This window comes from Pseudorasbora parva, chromosome 1 (genome assembly GCF_024679245.1).
Source record: "Pseudorasbora parva isolate DD20220531a chromosome 1, ASM2467924v1, whole genome shotgun sequence".
NCBI classification, from domain to species: Eukaryota; Metazoa; Chordata; class Actinopteri; order Cypriniformes; family Gobionidae; genus Pseudorasbora; species Pseudorasbora parva.
The window spans coordinates 55,509,272-55,530,042 of NC_090172.1; the positions used below are offsets into that span (position 1 = coordinate 55,509,272).

General features: G+C 40.0%; 2 protein-coding genes across 3 annotated transcripts in view; both read right to left on the bottom strand.

Annotated features, from left to right (window-relative positions):
- Window positions 1–766: 766 nt before the first annotated feature.
- On the bottom strand, window positions 767–8,806 carry znf16l (zinc finger protein 16 like). The gene is made up of 3 exons (XM_067445295.1): window positions 7,965–8,806; window positions 7,005–7,187; window positions 767–3,876 (listed from the first exon to the last, which is right to left on the bottom strand). The coding sequence occupies exons 1-3, from the start codon at window positions 8,671–8,673 to the stop codon at window positions 3,167–3,169; spliced, it is 1,602 nt and encodes a 533-aa protein (XP_067301396.1). The 5' UTR covers window positions 8,674–8,806; the 3' UTR covers window positions 767–3,166.
- Window positions 8,807–15,539: 6,733 nt separating this feature from the next.
- The window catches only part of rgs12a (regulator of G protein signaling 12a), a 45,835-nt gene continuing 40,603 nt past the window's right edge, over window positions 15,540–20,771 (bottom strand). For both annotated transcript variants that reach the window (XM_067445293.1, XM_067445292.1), the window contains exons 17-18: window positions 20,017–20,475; window positions 15,540–16,120 (exon numbers count right to left, since the gene is read on the bottom strand). In XM_067445293.1, coding sequence (XP_067301394.1) covers window positions 15,846–16,120; window positions 20,017–20,475 — 734 coding nt within the window. In that variant the 3' untranslated portion in view covers window positions 15,540–15,845. The remainder of the gene's footprint in view (window positions 16,121–20,016; window positions 20,476–20,771) is intronic.

A 20,771-nucleotide genomic window follows, 5' to 3' on the forward strand; every position in this document is an offset into this window, starting at 1 on the left:
AGGCCTGATCAACAGGTATAGTTAAAATAACTCCTTAGTCCTTCAACCAATCAGACCAACAACCCATCGCTTCTCTATCTGTCATTGAGTCCATTGCGGGGGAAAATCCTGGAATGTTTTCCTCTAAAAACGTAATTTCTTTTCGACTGAAGAAAAAAGACAAGACCATCTTGGATTAGATGGGGTGAGAAAATTATCAGGAAATTTTCATTTTGAAGTGAGCTAATCCTTTAAGCGCACATAAGCTAATGCGACCGTAAACATTAAACAGCGTATATTCACTTTGTATAGCTTACTTGCATGTGTAAGTCTCTGTGTGTGAGATGTTGCTTCTTAAAGTGTTTTCCTGAAAAATACTCTTTCAGTACCACACAGCCCTGCAATCTCCTGGAGAAATGACACGTTCAGCTGGCAGTGTGTTATTAAGGCTTCGAGTTTACTGACGATGACTTGTCACCCTCTAATAAAGAAAATAGTTCCCATGTCTGGATGTTGTTTTATCACTCAGTCTCTCCTGACATACATGACCCCCTCAATTAAATGTCACTACAGCCTTTTTCTAAAGCACATCTGAGAGGCATTCCCAGGAATAAAGGAACATTCAACCTGTCAAAGGCATTCACTTGGCCTGTCGATAACTATCTGTGTCCATAGTAATTTTTTTCAGGTTAAAAAACAAACATCTTTTCATACACAAGTGTTATTTTTAATGTGCTTTGATAACATGTCAAGATGTCAACAACCGCTTATAAAACAACTAGAACCATAGCTTTAGAGTATTTATTTAGTTACAGTTCAGGTTGCCTTGTACAGATCATTCAACTTAGAAATGACAAATTGTACCTTTTTGTGCTATTTAATGCATAACATTCAGGATATCGTAATATCAGCACTACAGGAAAAAAAATCTTGAAGATCCATCCGGTCATTTCCAACACTATGTATGCGTCATTTCCATCGTGTGTCCAAGTATTTTTTTTTGTTGTTGTTGAAAATAACAGATCTTTTCTAAAGCCATATTTTTCCATTTAGGTAGTATATTTTCCCAAATATATAAATTGTTAAAATACAGGTAGACATATATAAACAAATTCACTAATATAAATAAAATAAAAAAAACTAAAATGTTAATAGTGAGATCACAATCGGAACAAATTGAAGATTTGCCTTTCCAGGTGATACCGATGTAGTAACATGAGCCTCCACACGATGGCAGCACTTAAAACTGTAATATCTTTTCAAAATAACACTGTAAACGATCTGTTTCTCATTAGCCTAACATGAGTTTGAGTTGCTGAAATACATTTTTTTAACGCAATTAAAAGTTACATCTGTTGTATGCTGGTCAGCCTTAATAGAAATTAGTACATGTTGCAGATGATCTTATCTACATTTTCACAGGCATTTATGATAACTTGATATTGGTTTGCTTGACTCCTAAAGACTGCATTTGCGTTTGGACAGATACCATGGTATTTTTTGTACACTAGTGTTCAAAAGTTGCTGTTTTTTGAATTACTGAATAACATTTTCTAGCGGTTACTAAACAAACACTCTCTGTTTGTGTATGACGAGTCACGCAGGTACGGTGCTCCTCCGCACGGACTAAATTAGTCCGAATATAAATACTTCTTATAGGCATACCGTGGTAATTCAGAACAACAAGACAAAAACACAGTTGAAAGATGGATTCAAGATGTTATACATTTAACAAAACAAAACAAAACATACCTTTGAGATGATCAAAATCAATAGTCAAGGTATTTGATGTTACATTATTTATATTTCAAATAAATGCTGATACTTTTTTCTGTTCATCCAAGAATACTGAAAAAAGTATTATAGCTGGTTACATTAAAATATAATTAAACCAAAAACGGTTATTTTAATTTGTAATATTTTACTGTATTTATGATCAAACAAATGTTTTTTCGACCCCAAACTTTTGAACAATAGTGTACATATTACATGATAATTCTTCAATATGTGTATTATATCTTGAGGTATAGTTCACCTAAAAAAGAAAATTCTTCATTCATTCATCTTCAGAACACAAATGAAGATCTTCTTGAGGTAATCTGAGATTTTGTCCCTCCGTTGACAGTTTACGCTACTACCACTGACGCTTCAAAAAGATCTTCGAAATCACAAAACGAATCCATAGGAATTGAGCAGTTTAGTCCACTTTTTTTAAATGACTCAATCACTTTATATGACGAACTGATTGAATTTATGCTTTTATTCACATATAAACATTCATCAGCGGATATAGAAGCTCAAATGAGCATCAACCTCATTGGTTCTCACACGTCAAGCGAACATGTTTGACCTTCCGTTTACCACAACTGATGTGAGTTGATGAATGTTTATATGTGAATAAAAGCATAAATTCAGTCTGTTCATCATATTAAGAGATCGAGACAGGAAATTTGGACTAAACCACTCAAATTATATGTATTAGTTTTAGGACCTCTTCATTAACTTTGTGAAGTGTCAAAGTTGCATAGCTGTCAATGGAGGGACAGAAATCTCTCAGATTAAATAAAAAAGATCTTAATTTGTGCTTTTGAAGATGAACGAACGTCTTACAGGTTTTGAACGACATGGGTAAGTAAATCATTTTCATTTTTGGTTGAATTATTCGTTTAAGTAACACTATATTACAGTCTGATACCATGGTACTTTTTGTAAAGGGTGGAAAAGGTCATGTCATATTATAAATGTATCTATTTAATTTAACTTAAAAGATTGTTACATAACTTAAGGCAGTTAATCCGGCCTTGTGGACTTGCTATCTAGTTCTAAAAACAGTCAGAAATTCTTTACAAAAAAAAAAGTTTACAAAAAGTCTGAATAAAAAGATGGTTAAGTCTTGAAATACCGCGTGTGGGCTTTCAAACATATTTTGTGTTTGAAGTTGGAAGATATTATTGCGAAATGTTTCAAAAACGAACATTTAACGAGCAGCAATTTATCGTTAAATTTGACGTTAACAAACTTAAAAGAGAAAGATGCGCTAATTCATAGTTTCTTGTTCATGATGAAACCTGATACTATCATAGCGATATGTTGCACTTATTTCTTCGGCCAGTCGGACTTGAAATTGATCCTAGACCAGCCGTTGAGGAAGTAATGAACTGCTTTTGGAGCATCTGTCACCTGGCCATCACCCAGTTTGCACCTTGTCTTCCTGTACCCACGCTGGACTGTGTCCGCTGGGCAGCTGGGTGGCCGGCATACAGCGATGACTCTTGTATGTGCCCAGATGCCTGAAGCTCCGCCCGCACTGGTAGCAAGTGTAGGGTGTGGCGCCGCTGTGAATGCGCATGTGTGTGTATAAATTGCCCAGCTCTTTGAATCTGCGGCCGCACTGGGGACAGGCATACGGGCTCTCTCCGGTGTGCACGCGCTGGTGCCGCTTCAGTCCGGACAGCACCGGAAAGCCTTTACCACACTGCGGGCAGGGGAAGGGGCTTTGGGCTCCGCTGTGGCTGAGGCGGTGGCTTTTGAGACGTGCAGCGTGCCGGAAACGCTCTCCGCACTCGGGGCAAACGAAGGGTTTTTCGCCGGTGTGGATGCGCTGGTGCTGCCGCAAGTTGCCCAGATAGTTGAAATGACGCCCGCAGTCGCCGCACTCATAGCCGCCCTCCACTTTCTTCTCCCGTGCGCCCCTGCCAACGGGTCCTTCTGGGCCTCCCGGAGCTCGCCCCGCCTCGCCCGAATCACCCTCCCCGCGGGACGAAGAGCTGCCCGGCGGCGACTGCAGAGTGCCCTCGTCGTGATGCATGAGCTTGACGTGTTCCTCCAAGAAAGAGGAGTCAGGGCAAAGGGTTCCACAGAAGGGGCAAATGAAGGTGTGAGATGTGAACTGCTGACCTGGAGGAGAAACAATTAACAATACAATTTATTAATATTTCACAATCACACCAAGAGGATTTTTTTAAGAGATAATTCATACAAAAATGAAATGCTGTGTGAGGAGAGTGAGTCGCCTGCTGTGTGAGGAAAGTGAGTCGCCTGCTGCGTGAGGAAAGCGAGTCGCTGTGTGAGGAGAGCGAGTCGCTGTGTGAGGAGATCGAGTCGCCTGCTGCGTGAGGAAAGTGAGTCGCCTGCTGCGTGAGGAAAGCGAGTCGCTGTGTGAGGAGAGAGAGTCACTGTGTGAGGAGAGCGAGTCGCTGTGTGAGGAGAGCGAGTCGCTGTGAGGAAAGCGAGTCGCTGCGTGAGGAGAGTGAGTCGCTGCATGAGGAGAGTGAGTCGCTGTGAGGAAAGCGAGTCGCTGCGTGAGGAGAGTGAGTCGCTGTGTGAGGAGAGCGAGTCGCTGTGAGGAAAGCGAGTCGCTGCGTGAGGAGAGCGAGTCGCTGCGTGAGGAGAGTGAGTCGCCTGCTGTGTGAGGAGAGCGAGTCGCCTGCTGTGTGAGGAGAGCGAGTCGCCTGCTGCGTGAGGAGAGTGAGTTGCTGTGTGAGGAGAGTGAGTCGCTGTGGGAGGAGAGTCAGTTGCCTGTGAGGAAAGTGATTTGCTGTGGGAGGAAAGTGAGTCGCTGCGTGAGGAGAGCGAGTCGCCTGCTGCGTGAGGAGAGCGAGTCGCCTGCTGCGTGAGGAGAGCGAGTCGCCTGCTGCGTGAGGAGAGCGAGTCGCCTGCTGCGTGAGGAGAGCGAGTCGCCTGCTGCGTGAGGAGAGCGAGTCGCCTGCTGCGTGAGGAGAGCGAGTCGCTGTGTGAGGAAAGCGAGTCGCTGTGTGAGGAAAGCGAGTCGCCTGCTGCGTGAGGAGAGCGAGTCGCTGTGTGAGGAAAGCGAGTCGCCTGCTGCGTGAGGAGAGTGAGGCGCTGTGTGAGGAGAGTGAGTCGCTGTGTGAGGAGAGTGAGTCGCCTGCTGCGTGAGGAGAGTGAGGCGCTGTGTGAGGAGAGTGAGTCGCTGTGTGAGGAAAGCGAGTCGCCTGCTGCGTGAGGAGAGTGAGGCGCTGTGTGAGGAGAGTGAGTCGCCTGCTGCGTGAGGAGAGTGAGTTGCTGTGTGAGGAGAGTGAGTCGCTGTGGGAGAAGAGTCAGTTGCCTGTGAGGAAAGTGATTTGCTGTGGGAGGAAAGTGAGTCGCTGCGTGAGGAGAGCGAGTCGCCTGCTGCGTGAGGAGAGCGAGTCGCCTGCTGCGTGAGGAGAGCGAGTCGCCTGCTGCGTGAGGAGAGCGAGTCGCCTGCTGCGTGAGGAGAGCGAGTCGCTGTGTGAGGAAAGCGAGTCGCTGTGTGAGGAAAGCGAGTCGCCTGCTGCGTGAGGAGAGCGAGTCGCCTGCTGCGTGAGGAGAGCGAGTCGCTGTGTGAGGAAAGCGAGTCGCCTGCTGCGTGAGGAGAGTGAGGCGCTGTGTGAGGAGAGTGAGTCGCTGTGTGAGGAAAGTGAGTCGCTGCGTGAGGAGAGTGAGTCGCTGTGTGAGGAGAGTGAGTCGCTGTGTGAGGAGAGTGAGTCGCTGTGTGAGGAGAGTGAGTCGCTGTGTGAGGAAAGCGAGTCGCCTGCTGCGTGAGGAGAGTGAGGCGCTGTGTGAGGAGAGTGAGGCGCTGTGTGAGGAAAGTTAGTCGCCTGCTGCGTGAGGAGAGTGAGGCGCTGTGTGAGGAGAGTGAGTCGCTGTGTGAGGAAAGCGAGTCGCCTGCTGCGTGAGGAGAGTGAGGCGCTGTGTGAGGAGAGTGAGGCGCTGTGTGAGCAAAGCGAGTCGCCTGCTGCGTGAGGAGAGTGAGGCGCTGTGTGAGGAGAGTGAGTCGCTGTGTGAGGAAAGCGAGTCGCCTGCTGCGTGAGGAGAGTGAGGCGCTGCGTGAGGAGAGCGAGTCGCTTTGTGAGGAAAGTGAGTCGCCTGCTGCGAGGAGAGTCAGTCGTCAGCCGTGTGAGGAAAGTACTTATACAGATCCACTGCCGGCCTATCAGTGGGTAAGTCAGTAGTTACTGGCTATAGTATAGTGATTTCCCAAGACAAGTCATTAGTCTTATTTTTAGACCTTCCCACCTGCCATACCTAGTGGACATTTCTGTCTCAATATTCACCTTGCCCATGCGCTTTCTGGAAGAACACAAAAACGGGGCTGCACGTGGACACTAGGTGTGATTAGAGAGCAGATAGATCCGTATGCTTTCAAATTGCTTGCTGTACTTTTATCTGTCACTTAATACATTAACTTTAACAGGCCTAAATTAAACTCAACATTTTCTTCACACACAGTGAAACATGTTTTTCCACCCCTTTTGATTTATCCATAAATCACAAAGAGCTTTGTGCTTTGTTACTTCTGATAATAAACAAAGTCTCAGCTTTCAAATTCTGTGCAATTTATTACAAAATTAAAGCAATAAATGGCATTTTGACGTTCCTAAATGTGACGCGACAGATCGCTGTAGCGCCTCAGTTCAAGCGGCAATGTGGAACACGAGTCTTTTTTCCAACAGTTATAGCGTGAAAAGACATGCCTGAACATCAAAAGGTGTGTGAAAAGATACAGAACAACGTGTCGAAATGAATCACGTCTCATGTAATTGCTCAATCAGTGTTTCAAAACCAGAAAGACATCAATAAAACAGCAGCTTGTGAACAATAACACTTAAAGTTGTATTTATTTACCTCAGGAAAGTTATCCAGTGTTCACAGCTTTAAAAACACTAGAGAGGAGCTTAATTTACTGCTAATTAAATATGTGTTTGAATAAATTTATTAAGATGACAAGTGTTTATAAATCGAACTTATGTGCAACAGATTTTTATACAAAAATTTAATTCAAGTATGATTATTATATCTGAAAATAAATAGCAGTTGAATATCATAGTCTTGACTCTGTTGTAAATTTTAACCTCTAATATTATGGTAATGTACCATACGAGAGGTTCCCTGTATAGTTTAGAGAATTAGTTTCAACTGATAAAATTCTGTGGAAAATGTTTGTATCGTTCATCTCTAGTAAAGATTAATAAAATGTTCACATAAGAGTCAGACGTGCAGAGACAGCACACACTTATTCCCATCTGTATTCAGCTGAAACTGACCTGGCTCCATTCTGTCCATGCTGTCCTCCGCTGGACTGCTCCTGTCTTCCCGCGGAGAGCCCTGAGTGTCCAGAGGAAAATGGTCAGACACTGACCTCAGACTTCCTCTTCCTCCTTCAGAGTCTTCATTTTCTTCATCCTCATCCACAGGGGGAACGTCTTCACATTTTGTTTCAGTGTCACCTAAAGAAGCGGCGGAGCAGAGGAATAAATGCAACACCCTCTGGGTTTAGCTTATTTCTTCAGTCAGTCTTTAGCTTTTTAGTCTTTTTTATCCTTAAACACGTCAACAGTCATAAACTGTGAATTAAATAAATAGCTAAAGTAAGGCAAATACAATTAAACTTGATGTAGCGCATTTATATTTCATACAAGAAATGGCATGCAAAATTGCAAAGCATACAGCAAGAAACAAAACCAATTGCACATAAAATATTGCAGCAACAACAGCATTTGAAAATAATAATACATGCATGTACTATACTATAAGCAAATATATACAAACATAGACAGCATACTAGATGCAAATACTGCAAACCATACATTTATACTATATTTTTATTAATATATACATTGAAGTATATATATATATATATATAAAAATGTATATATATATATATATATATATATATATATATATATATATATATATATATATATATATATACACACACACACAGATGCATGCATGCTATAAACCTGAATTTATACTATAAGCAGCAATGCATATACTACCAAAAAATGCATAGTGATATGCGTTGTGTATACATACGTTTATGGCAATAAATGCAGGCAATTATGCTACAATATTCATAATCATCTAAAATGGATGCATCGTTCCACACACGTTAAAATGTACGGCAATGCATGCAAACTATATGTAAAGATATGTCAAATAATACAATATGCAACTGCATGTTTACTACCATCTGTGTCTAACCAGGCTTGATATAGCGGTACCTTTAAACTCGGCTGAGTTCAGTTCGACCCCTGCCATCCACTCATAGTCATACATGCGCTTGCTGGCGGACGGCAGCATGTTGAAGATGTCCGTGTCCGCGTCCGTGTCCGCGGAGCCGCTGTCCGTCCACAGGCTCAGAGACGCGTGCGGCTGCGGGTCACTCCTCATGTCCCGGTCGGAGCCGAAGGCCTGACTGCTGTGGTCGCTCTCCACCTCGGCAGAACCCCGCTGGTTCTTATCCTTCATCAGATAGTCGCAGATAGCGTTGATGTTCTCCTTCTTCACTACGGGCGTACCGGGTTTGGTTTTCTTCGGGTCAGCGCTGTATTTCTGGCCCGATTGATGCTCCGTTTTTCTGCCGTCCAGGGTGCTGGGGTTCGCAACCCTCCCGTCTTTCTCCGTCGACTCCAGCTTGGCCTTAAGCAGCTCGATCTCGTCGGTTTTCTCGCGGAGCTCCATCTTCAGGACTCGGATCCGGACGCCGACCAGCTTGCGTATCTCGGACAGCGCGGACTCCAGCACCACCGTGATGTTTCTGCCCAGGTGCTCCGTGATCTCGGTCACCGAGCACACCAGCTGCTCGTCGGGCTCGAGCTCGGAGAAATCCTCCTCGTCTCGGCCGAAGGACCCCGCGTTGTCCATGAACGCGCCCTGGGGCTCGGAAGACGGCCCTGTTTCCATATAGCAGTGGTTTCTCTTTCGACTCATGCTGGAGAGCGCGGACACTCAGCGCAGATGTACAGTGTTTTGATCGCGATGGACACTAAAGATGCACAGACACCACAGAACAACCAGAAGAACTTCCTCTCATCTCGGAAGTCGAGCATATAAACAGCGCCCTCTACAGAGCCATCCAGTGGCGCTTTTGAAAGTGGAGGTCAGTCTTCTCTCTCTTTAGGTGTTTTTTAAAGGGGTGGTTATGTGTTTTTTTTTTTTTCTAGGCTTGGTTGTGTTTATGGGGCGCAGAATAACCTGTCTTCGTACTTCTTTTTTTTTTTTTTAAACGCCATATTTGTCTTATATCTGACCTTTATTCCACACCGCTGTCTCCTCTGTCCTTTGAACCGCTAATCTAGCGCTCGGAAAGCGTTCCACCCATAGGGGCGGCCATTGCTAACCAAGCCATCACCTGCTGTTAGCATCCCATTGACTCCCATTAATTTTTGAGTCACTTTGACAGTGAATAACTTTACATCTGAGACGTTTAAAGACTCCATTTGTCCATTGTTTATTGTAGGGATGCAACGAAATGAAATTCTTGGCCGAAGCCGAAACCGAATAATAATGAAATGCTTGGCCGAAGGCCAAATACCGAATGCGGTGTTTCGCATTTTTTCCATTTATTTGGCCATTTTTTTACCATTACAATAATTAAATTGTAAAAATTTGCTTTTTACTAATTTGTGTTGCTTTTCAGAGAAATAAATCAAATAACAAAAATACACTCTGTATGTCTACAACATCAAATGTGCATTGAATAGTGCAAAAAAGGTGGATGAACCCACAACAAATAAATAACTGTCCTAGACATAAGCCTAGCCTACTTCTTCAGGAAAAGTGGCAGGTTCTTCTTTATGAAAAGTAGCTTCTCTGCTTTCTCACATGAAAGTCGGTTCCTCTTCTCATCGATGACATGAGATGCAGCACTAAACGGTGCTTCCACACTGCTGACATGTTTGCATAAAGCGCACGCCTCTCACTCTACGTGGGTTACTATTTGATCGCGTCATTAAAAACGTCATTGTTCAGCAAAAATTAATTTCGGTTGCCGAACATTCGGTGCATCCCTAGTTTATTGATAAAGAAACACAACAATGCATAAAAGGCTCCATTACCTTGTATCTTACACTGGGTAGAAGCTGTTTTTGTAAAAATAGGCTAACGATTGCGTCATAACCAACGTGACTCTGTCGCACAGTTTTATTTAAATTACCGTATAGACAGGAGGAGACGCTCAGAAGCAATCTTTTTTTCTGTCTATGAGACAGTCGGGGGGACGTGGAGACAAAAAGTCAGATAAAGTCAAGGGAGAAGAATGGGGAGAAGCCCATAGTGAACCAAAAGCAATGGGAGAAAATATTTACACAACGTGATTCAGCTTTCCCTTTCCACAACTACTAGAAGACCTACAGCTGTCAGACAGGAGGCTCATGTCACATCTACGTCGCCAAGCTCAGTCTGAGCCTGCGCAGTTCGCTCAGCCATCAGGAAGTGAGTGTCTATAATTGACTTCATTTTCACAGTTGACGTCTATGGGATCGCTCTGTCCATTTCTTTTACTGTCTATGCTTTGAACGGCTCGTTTGCTTCCTGCTTCTATGAAGCCCATCCCTCTGAAAAATGCAATGGTCTTAGATTGGTTAGATGGCCAAATGTAGTTTCCTGTATTTTTATTGGCTGAAGTGCCAAGCACAGGTTGTCCGGAAACGCCACGCCCCTTCCCATTACGGGCAAAAGTCACATCTGCGGTGACTAGCAAGGGTTTATGATGTCACCAACCCGGGAAGAAGCTTGTTGTAGTCCAAACCGGCCGTTTTTGTAGGCAAATATTTTAAAAGACAATATCCGTTTGCATTGAACTTTCAGCGCTGTAACTTTGCAGATACTGTTTATGCTCAAGCAGCAACATTACACACTAACTAAAGTTACAAAAGTGAAATCGCATGCAGCCACCCCTTTAAATGAATCAAATACAACTTCTTCTCCCAGTTAATTTTTTCACAGTTTCCTTGTTAAAATAAACGGGTTGTTATGTTGTACAGTGACTTTACTGTGATATATGCACACCTTTTTAGTGATATATGCATTCAATTTGATCATGTCTTCAGTGCGAAGTAATCAACTTCCCAAACAAACCATGAAATAATAGAAATCTCAAAATATTTTTGGATTATGTTATAGAATAGGTTAAACTGCCTTAAAAAGCATACATATGAATCAAGTGAAACTGTGTTTTTTTTTTTTTTTTGTACACTTTTCTTCATTTACCGTGCCCCTGAAGTCATCATCAACCCTGTTAGTACTTTCTCTACTTCCACAAAAGACCACAAGTATCATTGGGACCATTTTTAGGAAATTACATCATTTATTTTTCCTGCTGGAATTCAAATGTACAAACTGAAGGAAGAATCAACTCTCACAACCGTTTTTTTTTTTAGTTGAAATGTTATCCTGTTTGTCCCGCCGCTCTTAAAGTTCCACCCTGTTAGATGTTATGAAGAATGTTTGTCTGGTCAAAAATATATAAAAACATATCTGACGTAGTATACAAGTAGAAGGTGGAAATTCTAATAGAATAAATTGTATTTTGTGTATATTGTATGGGTCAAATATGGACTAACCCACCGATTGGGTTGTTTTAACCCACCGATTGGGCTGTTTTAACCCAGTGATTGGGTTGTTTTAACCCACCGATTGGGTTGTTTTAACCCAGTGATTGGGTTGTTTTAACCCAGTGATTGGGCTGTTTTAACCCAGTGATTGGGTTGTTTTAACCCACCGATTGGGTTGTTTTAACCCAGTGATTGGGTTGTTTTAACCCAGTGATTGGGCTGTTTTAACCCAGTGATTGGGTTGTTTTAACCCAGTGATTGGGCTGTTTTAACCCAGTGATTGGGCTGTTTTAACCCAGTGATTGGGCTGTTTTAACCCAGTGATTGGGTTGTTTTAATCCTGCGGTTGGGTTAAATATTTGCTTAAAACAACCCAATTGCTGGGTTAGTCCATATTTGACCCAACATTAGGTTGTTTTTTACTTAGAATTTTTTAGAGTGTATATAGACTATATATTAGAAATTAGAAACATTAGAAATCATTCTAATATGACGATTTACTCCTCAAGAAACATTTATGATTATTATCAGTTGTGTAAAACATTTTTTTTAGAATTCTTTGATGAATAGAAAGTTCAAAAGAGCAACATTTATCTGAAATATAAAAATAAATATAAATATATTTTAATTACAGTTTTTTTTGTATTTCTATTAACATAAATGTAGCCTTGGTGAGCAGAAGAGACTTCTTTAAAAACATTTTTAAAAATCTTACAGTTCTAAACCATATATATATATGCTCAGGCTCAGCACCTCCCAAAATAATACATATGCAAAACATTTAATGTTGCTGTCAAATATGTTTTTGAACTTTCTAACAAATCCTTTTGGCAAAAATGGGTACAAAAAAATACCTGTTCTTAATAATCAAGACTTCTATTCTTGTATTTATTTATTAGGGCCCAAGCCCTGATAGGGCGCAGAGCCCTATTGTTTTCTTTTCTTTCTTTTTTTTTACGACTATACAGGCATTTTTGAGCCCCTTCCCATGCTCGAAAACTCTTGAAACTTTGCACACGCATCAGGAGCTCGACAGCGCCCCCTTGAATGCGATATTTGACTTGGTCCATAAATCAAAAACGTTTGAACATACATATATGAAACTCGGTACACATATAGAGCTCATCGGGCCGAACAACTTTCGTGCTCTAAGTTATGCGTCAGCCCAACAGGAAGTGAGCTTTTATGGGTTGTTCGGAAAACGCATGCTGTGGAATTTAACCATAGACAGTAGAATTTAACATTCTCCTCCTGGACGATTCACCCGATCAGCACCAAACTCGGTCAGCATGAAGTCAAGACACTGAGGATTCTAAATTGCGAGCAACTTTTTGATATCTCAAACGGTTTGGTCGTGGCGAAGAGACGAATTTATGGCGAGAAAAGGGCAACAGGAAGTGTATTATAACTTCTGCATTCATTAATTCATTTTGATGAAACTTCAGCTGTGTGTTCGTTGTAAGAGGCCGATCACATGGATATGACTTTTGTGAGTCAATGTTATAGCGCCACCAACTGGCAGCAGGAAGTGTGTCACTTTTGTCCAAAGTGGGGGGTTAGTTTTATCTGCAGTCACCAAACTCGGTATATATATTGTACATTTCGAGCCGGACAACTTTCTAATTTACAGTCATTAGCTCTGACCAACAGGAAGTCAGATAATTTGGTTGGAAGATAACAAGAAGTGGCAAAGCGAGCTCTGAGTTTTTACCTTCTCCTCAAAAGCGATTCATTCAATCTCCTCCAAACTCGGACAACATGAAGTAAATATACAGGAGATGCTAAAATGCGAACGGTTATTGGATATCTCAAACGGTTTTCCCTTAGCAAAAGCCTAAAAAAGACAAAATAGGGACACACAAGTGCCTGGTTCATAAATAAGGCTATACTCCCACCTGCTGGTTATTCTATATATCACACTGTTTTTTTGTTTGTTTTTTTTTCAACACGTATGCTCTCCCTTAAATGACCAGTAGAGGGCAATATTGTATAAGTTTTCATAAGTGTATAAGTGGAGGGGGTCTCTTGTTTTTTAATAATTTAACCCTTTCATATCATAGGCTATCACAAATATCTATCACTTTATTGTGAAAAATAAGTAAAAAACTAAAACATATATTATATCTTTAATTAAATACTGGTCTTCTGAACTTACAAAATTTTGAGCTGCAAAAAATACATTTGCACATAATTAAAAGTGATATCCTAATACTTTAATTGTTTTCTGTAACATGGGCTTTAAAGAAGGTCATGTGCTGTGTTTGCAAAGATCACGTATGACACCTCTTTAAACTAATTATTTATTGATAGAATTCAAATGGATAAAAAAAAAAAAATCACATGATCTTATAAAAGTGGCTGTTTATAATAAACTTTTAATAAATTATATTCACGCATATTACTCTTACCTGACACTGATATTAAAATTATTGTTGCGGTCTCTGTGATTTAGCTTAATTTATTTTTAAGAGAAGTGTAAGGATAATACAACTTCAGCATTTGGACAGTATTCTGCACTCATTTTGAAATTGACATTTGACATCATCTGACATAAAATTAATGAATAAAATGTAATTGATCTCAGAGATGTGAGTGTTGTGGTTCCTGGTCATAGCAGCACCAGTTGCTGCAGTTAATGAGGTGAATTCAAATGACTTTGACATAGTCCCTTTATTTATTTTTTCCCATATTAAATGCCTATTGCCTGCTGCGCACTTTAAGCTGATGCCACCGGGGTGGCGGTGCCCCCGGCTTGGGCCCGTCATCGCTGCTCGCAGCTTTAATTATTATTGTATTTATATGAATAATTCTATTCATTAATAATTGTTTTGTTATTGTTTTAAGAATAAAAAAAAATACTATGATGGCATGTGACAAATACTATCCAAGAAAAGCTTGCTATTGCTTAACAATTCCATTATTAACATTTTGTGATAACTATGTCCCTAACAGGGTGGAATACCTTCACGGCCAGTGTGAACACAATGAATCTAGCCTCGAGCTGTCATTTATACACTTTTTAAAGTCATGTATTGTTTTATTTTTTAATAATATGGATTCTTTTCTCATCCAGTTTTTTAAGGAGACGCTGCCTCCCTTGCCTCCTCTGAGGAAACGCCCCTCTGGCCTATACAGTGTAAAAGTACGAAGTGTAATAGTTTTTATGAGATCATGATAAACTGGTGTATGCTCAAAGTATGCTATTTTAATACAAAGTATAAACTGCATAATTCAAAATGACGCTTAATATCTGACACTAACTGTGCCGTTAAAAATAGTGTGCGCTGCACGACACAGTATATCAAAGCTAGGAATTAGAAAAGTCTGTTTGAGACTGTGCAGGCTGAATAAAAGCTCTATAAAAATGTCCTTTTGTTTGCTTTATCCCTGCTTTTGAAGCAGGATAAATTTCACATAATGTGGCCGATTTTAGACTTGACTTGAACACTTACAATCTCACTAGTTTTTGGTTGGCTTCCTTTTACACTGTTGTTTGATTACATGTTATTCTCACAATGGCAGTGAATTGGTTTTATTGAAAACAAATGGAACTGTTTGGCATTATTCATAATATCTTCTTTTGTTTCCAGCAGAATAAATTAAATTCACACAGGTTTGAAACAACTTCAGGGTGAGTAAATGATGACAGAATTTTCATTTTCGGGTGAACGATTGCTTTGATAGCTTTTCATCACTGTAAAAAAAAAAAAAAAAAACCTGCTGCCTTAAAAGTACAAACAACTTGGATGTTTAAGTAAAAAAAAAAATGTATATATAGTATATTTATATATATATATATATATATATATATATATAACTTTAATGCAATTCCTGCTGCTGATAACAAAGAATGGAAAACATTTTCTTTCTCTTTGTATTTTTACATCAATATGGTACAGGATTATCCCATTCAAATCAATGTGATAATGTGGTCAAAAGTAATCTAAAAGTAGTCATATTACAGTAGGCTACCTTAAATGTGTAATGGAACTACAATTTTTATTGCATAATTTGGAATCAGTGACTTTTTAAGTGATCTGCAGCAGCGCTTGTCTCTTAAAAGTTATTCTTTAAAGTATGAAAATGGTTCACAACCAACCAAGAGTGAGCCCACACACAGACAAAAATAGATGATTTTTTTTAAATACATTTTTAATAATTAATAATATTTTTTGTGGTTTTTAGAACTGATTCTTGTAAACAAGACTAGATGTGTTTGCAATTTCAAAAATTACCATACGAAAAAATTAAAAATTATATTTATTATTGGTCAATTGGTGCACTAAGTTCCACTATAACTACTGAAACCATTTGCCAATGCATTCCCATCTAGTTACACTGATATTCGGATGTGCACTATGACCCAAATCTAACACTGAACACGTTTATTAATTATCATTAAATAAACAATGGTCGTAAGTTACAAAATATTAACAAATAACCTCTTCAATCTTAGGTTTCATTATTAACATAGCCTACACAATATTTTCCACATGCACATTTTGGCTCCATATCAGTCTTTGAAAATTGTCCAACAAGCAGCTTCCTTCAGACAAACGTTGCTTTATATTGCACTGTGTCGCTCTCGTTGACTTCCAGCACCCCGCTGAGGGGACGGGACGGTTCTGTGGAGGGGTAAATGCCATTTTTCATTTTGTTCTGGCACTGGCGAAGCTCGGCCGCGTAACCCTCGAAGCTGTCCTCCAGAGTGACCCCCTCTACACTGACCCCCCTGTCCTGCACAGTCGAGTCCACTTGGGATGTTATTGAGGAGGGGGGCTGGATGTTGGCCGCTGAAGTGCACGCGTTTTCTTCCTCTGTACCTGGAGACAAGTTTGTAAACAAGTCAGCACAGCACAAATGAAGAAACAAGCAGGTAGAACGCGGGAACGGGGAACCAGAAGAATCGAAATGATTGATTCAAGCTAAATAAAAAGTCAGGTTGGATTGATTTAGTGACATGATTATCACATCCTCATTAAGTTCAGAACACGGAAATGCTCTGGAATGAATACAGCATAATAAAGTTATAATTAATTATACGAGAGCCTGTTCCGCGACATTGACAGTGACATCCAACCACAAGGTGGCAGTATGGCCCCATTCGTTTGAAAATAAATAAATTAGCTCAACACTATTTTCAGGATGTGTCATTACTGAATTACTTATTTATAAAAAAAATAAAAATGTAGGAAAAAATATGTATTACCAATACCACTTTTTATTATTATGTGTGGAGGGATGGCATATTTTTGTAGGCCAAAAACCCAGAAAAACGAGTTGGTTTTAAAGTCAATGATTTTTGTTTTTTCTTATGGGCTTTTGGTTAAATGCTTCAAAAATGAGGTCTGTGGTGAACACAAGCTCAAGATATTTTCACGTTTTATTCTACGATATGAAACACCTCAGTAATACCCTCTTGTAGTTTTGTAAAAGGCTGTTGCTAGCAAGTGGCTAAATGGGACTACAGTGTCTGGGACATTAAAGAGATAGTTCACCCAAAAATTAAAATGATCCCACAATTAAAAACTCATCCTAGGTGTATGACATTCTTCTTTTAGATGAGTACAATCAGAGTTATATTAAAAAATGTCCTGGCTAATCCAAGCTTTATAATGGCAGTGAATGGCAGCACAAATCTTTTTGGGGGGTGGGGGGCTTCTGAAGTCAATTGATGGGTTTGTGTAAGAAAAAAAAAAAAAGAAAAAAAAAAAATATATATATATATATATATATAATATATATATATATATATATATATATATATATATATATATATTTTTTTTTTTATAAAGTAAAATATCTGCCTTCCATATTCAACTTGCATAAAAAGCGTAGCGCCTCTCGCAGTTCAAAATGTAAGTAAAATTCGTAAGTTAAATACGGAAGGTGATTTGGCGGGAGCTCGATATTTTACTGTATAACATGTTAAATATGTACATTTTTACATAACCCCATCGCTTCGCTTCAGAAGGCCTTTATTAACTTTATAGCCTACATTTAGCTTTTGACTTCTGCCGATTGTATTTAACTTACACTTCAATATTCATAAATTGTCATAATAGCTGTGTTCATTTGTTAAGATTATCCCAATGAACAAAACGTGTGGGAATCATGGACTTTTGTCAGTCACAGACCTTATTTTCTGCAATAATCCAACCAGGGTGATGCTAACTTCCAGCTAGGCTGGAAGTAAGGATGACGTATACAAAAATACGTCATCCTTACACCACTCTATTTTTTTTCACAACTGGCAGTGACCAGTTCAGTAAAATTACAACAGAGTTATAATAAGTTGTATTGAGAAGAGCGTTTCTAGTTTATGATCACTGGAAACATGCAAATAATGTAGATGGCAGAGCTTTCTTCATGTTCATGCGCTCATAGGTCACTTTTCGTGCATTTAAAGGGATAGTGCACCTAAAAACGACAATTAGCTCATGATTTACTCACCATTAAGCCATCCTATGTGTATATGACATTCTTCTTTCAGACGAATAAAATCGGAGTTATATTTAAAAATGCCCTGGCTCTTCCAAGCGTTATAATGGCAGTGAATTGCTGTTTCTGTTTTTAAGTCGATGCATCATAAAAGTGCATCTACATGGCTCCGGGGGTTAATAAAGCCCTTGTGAAGTGAAGCAATGGCAAGAAAAATGTCCATATTTAAAACTTCCGCTAACTGTCGTACGTGTTCACGAGAGACTGCCGCTCCAGCGTATGGCGTAGGACTCTCCGGTGGAAATATGTTAGTTCTTCTCACAAGAACCAAGTTTTGTTTTGCTCGATCCTCTGCGCTTCTGTGTTCAGCACCGGTAATTACGCCTGCGTCCTATGTTGTGCTGGGATGCCAGTCTTTCATGAATGCGCAGACCTAGGATGACTTGAGGGTGAGGAAATCATGGGCTAATTTTCATTTTTTTGGGTGACCTATCCCTTTAAGACCTTATTTTAGCAGCTTTAAAAGGTTGGAAATGTTATTGTTGTGCACAAACATGCTGTACACCATATATTAGAGATTATTATTTTGATTTATTATAGGACAAATGTGAAGTTACCAATAATGCTTTGCGGTATCAGGTTTTAGATCAGCTCTAGATATGATATGAATCAACAGCCTCCAGTATATTTTTCAAATGCAATCAATGCAAGTATGAATGGGGGAACAAAGACAGACAGAAAGTTAAGTAGAGAAGAAACATGATTACACCAGGAAAGATGAAATTCAACAGAAGTGTAGGGATGTCACAAGATCACAAGAAAGTCTAGTCTGATTTTGCTAGCATTTATTAGATCTGATCAGATCCACACAGAATCAACATGATCAACTACAAAGCAAACAGGATGGCAGGCAAATCAACAATGTTTGATAAAATAGCCTAGCGTTGTTGAATGGCACTTTAGGCAATGATTAGATGGGCAGAGACACATTTGCACAGCTTGTATCAACAGGAAAAGTGAAAAGGAATGAACAAAACTACATGAGACAGTTTTTAAATGATTATTTACAACCCTCAGAAACACTGTAAGCAGCACAACAGTCTTTGCATTGTAGTCTTGGATATACATTACAGCATGATCAATATGGGGTCTTATTTTTGTAATGTTGGTCAAAACAGTAAAGACAAAATAATGTCTTGTTAATTTAAAGCTTTCAACACTTTACACAGTCCAGAGTTACATAAATGAACTCTGAGCCGAATTGCACACTAGCATTATACTCGTACTATTTCTGTATAAAATAACATGTATATTGTGCATAGTATGCACATTCTCTACAAACACAGAATACCCAGATGCCCTACTAGATTTGATAAATGTAGGGTAGAACAGAGCACTGCATCCCACGATGCAATGCAATCTGACCCTCTAACTGATGAACTGCAAGATAACAATATTTGTGTGTGTGTGTGTTTATAACTCATTGAGTTTGTTCTTGTATTAAGGTCATGTTACAATGATGGTTATAAGTGCATAATCCATATCGTTTCACATACTATTCTTAAAGAAACATTAGGCACTAGTGTTAGGCACCATTTCAAGAACAGCTACACTACCGTTCAAAAGTCTGGGGGCAAAACTCTTTTTTTTTGGTTTAAAACGAAATCCTTATTCAGCAAGGCTGCATTAAACTGATCAGAAGTGTGTCAACAGTAAATACATTTCTAATTATATAAAGATTTATATTTCAAATAAATGCAGTTCTTTTGAACTTGCCATTCATCAACGAATCCTGAAAAAAGTATCAATGTTTCTACAAAAATATTAAGCAGCACAACTGTTTTCAGTGTTGATAATAATAATAAATGTTGCTTGAGCAGCAAATCAGCTTATTATGATTTCTGAGGGATCATGTGACACTGAAAAATTCTAATTCTTTGACATCACAGAAATAAATTATATTATAAAATACATTCAAATAGAAAACATACAAATATTTCACAATTTTACTGTATTGTTCATCAAATAAATGCAGCCTTGATGAGCATAAGAGACTTCCTTCAAAAACGACAACAACGAAATCTTACATACCCCAAACTTTTCAACAGAAGTGCATGTAATTATGAATATGAAATCAACACTATCAAGGGTATGTCAGTCTCATCAGGTGAACTTGGGATGTGTGTTTTTTAATACTACGCTAATCCATTCAGATTTGCCACCCACCACACGCACACACACACAGCGACACTCACGGCTAGTCAGGCGGGAGAAATACCTGGGCTGGGCCGCTTGTGAATGCATGCCGGAGGGGTGAAGTTGGCCTCAGGTAGGCTGCCCTCATAAGGAGGCGGAGAGATCGGTAGAGGTGGAAGCAGAGTTGAATTAGGGCTGGTGATGTCCCCCTCCCCCACCAGAGTCAGATCGCCCAGCCCTTCCTCCTCCTGGCCCTGGGGACCAGTGGAGCGTAGGATAGGGGAGAGCGGGGCGATGAAAGGAAGCGAGTCGGGGCTGGGAGCGCGGAGGTGTCCGTTAGAAGAGCTGGGTTTAGGGGGTTGGGGGTTTGTGTTGTGGTGGCCAGGTTTATGGGAGGTGGGGGTCGAGCAGGCAGGAGCTTGGGGTTCGGGATCAGGGTTCACACGGAGAAAGTCAGGAAGCACAAGATCTTCTTTTCTCAGCAAGCCTCTCTGGTCATCGACGCGGCTGCTCTGAGCACGACTCAACAACTCGAAAAATTCTAGAAAAGAAGAGTGGATTTAAACAATGAGTAAACAGAAACAATTATAGCATGCAACTATTTCACACTTTTTAAAAAGTAACGTACACATATTCGTACTGAACCGTTTCGGTTGCGGTGCTCGTGTGTACTGAACAGTACCCAATGCAATCTTTAACGGTTAACTGTCGGCTTGTTTTACACACGGAACGCACTTCAATCTGAGTTCACACACGAACATATTACAAATAAATAGCTACGTAATTTAAGATAATTCTTTAAGATAATTCTGTTATATTATAGTAATACGCAAGTGA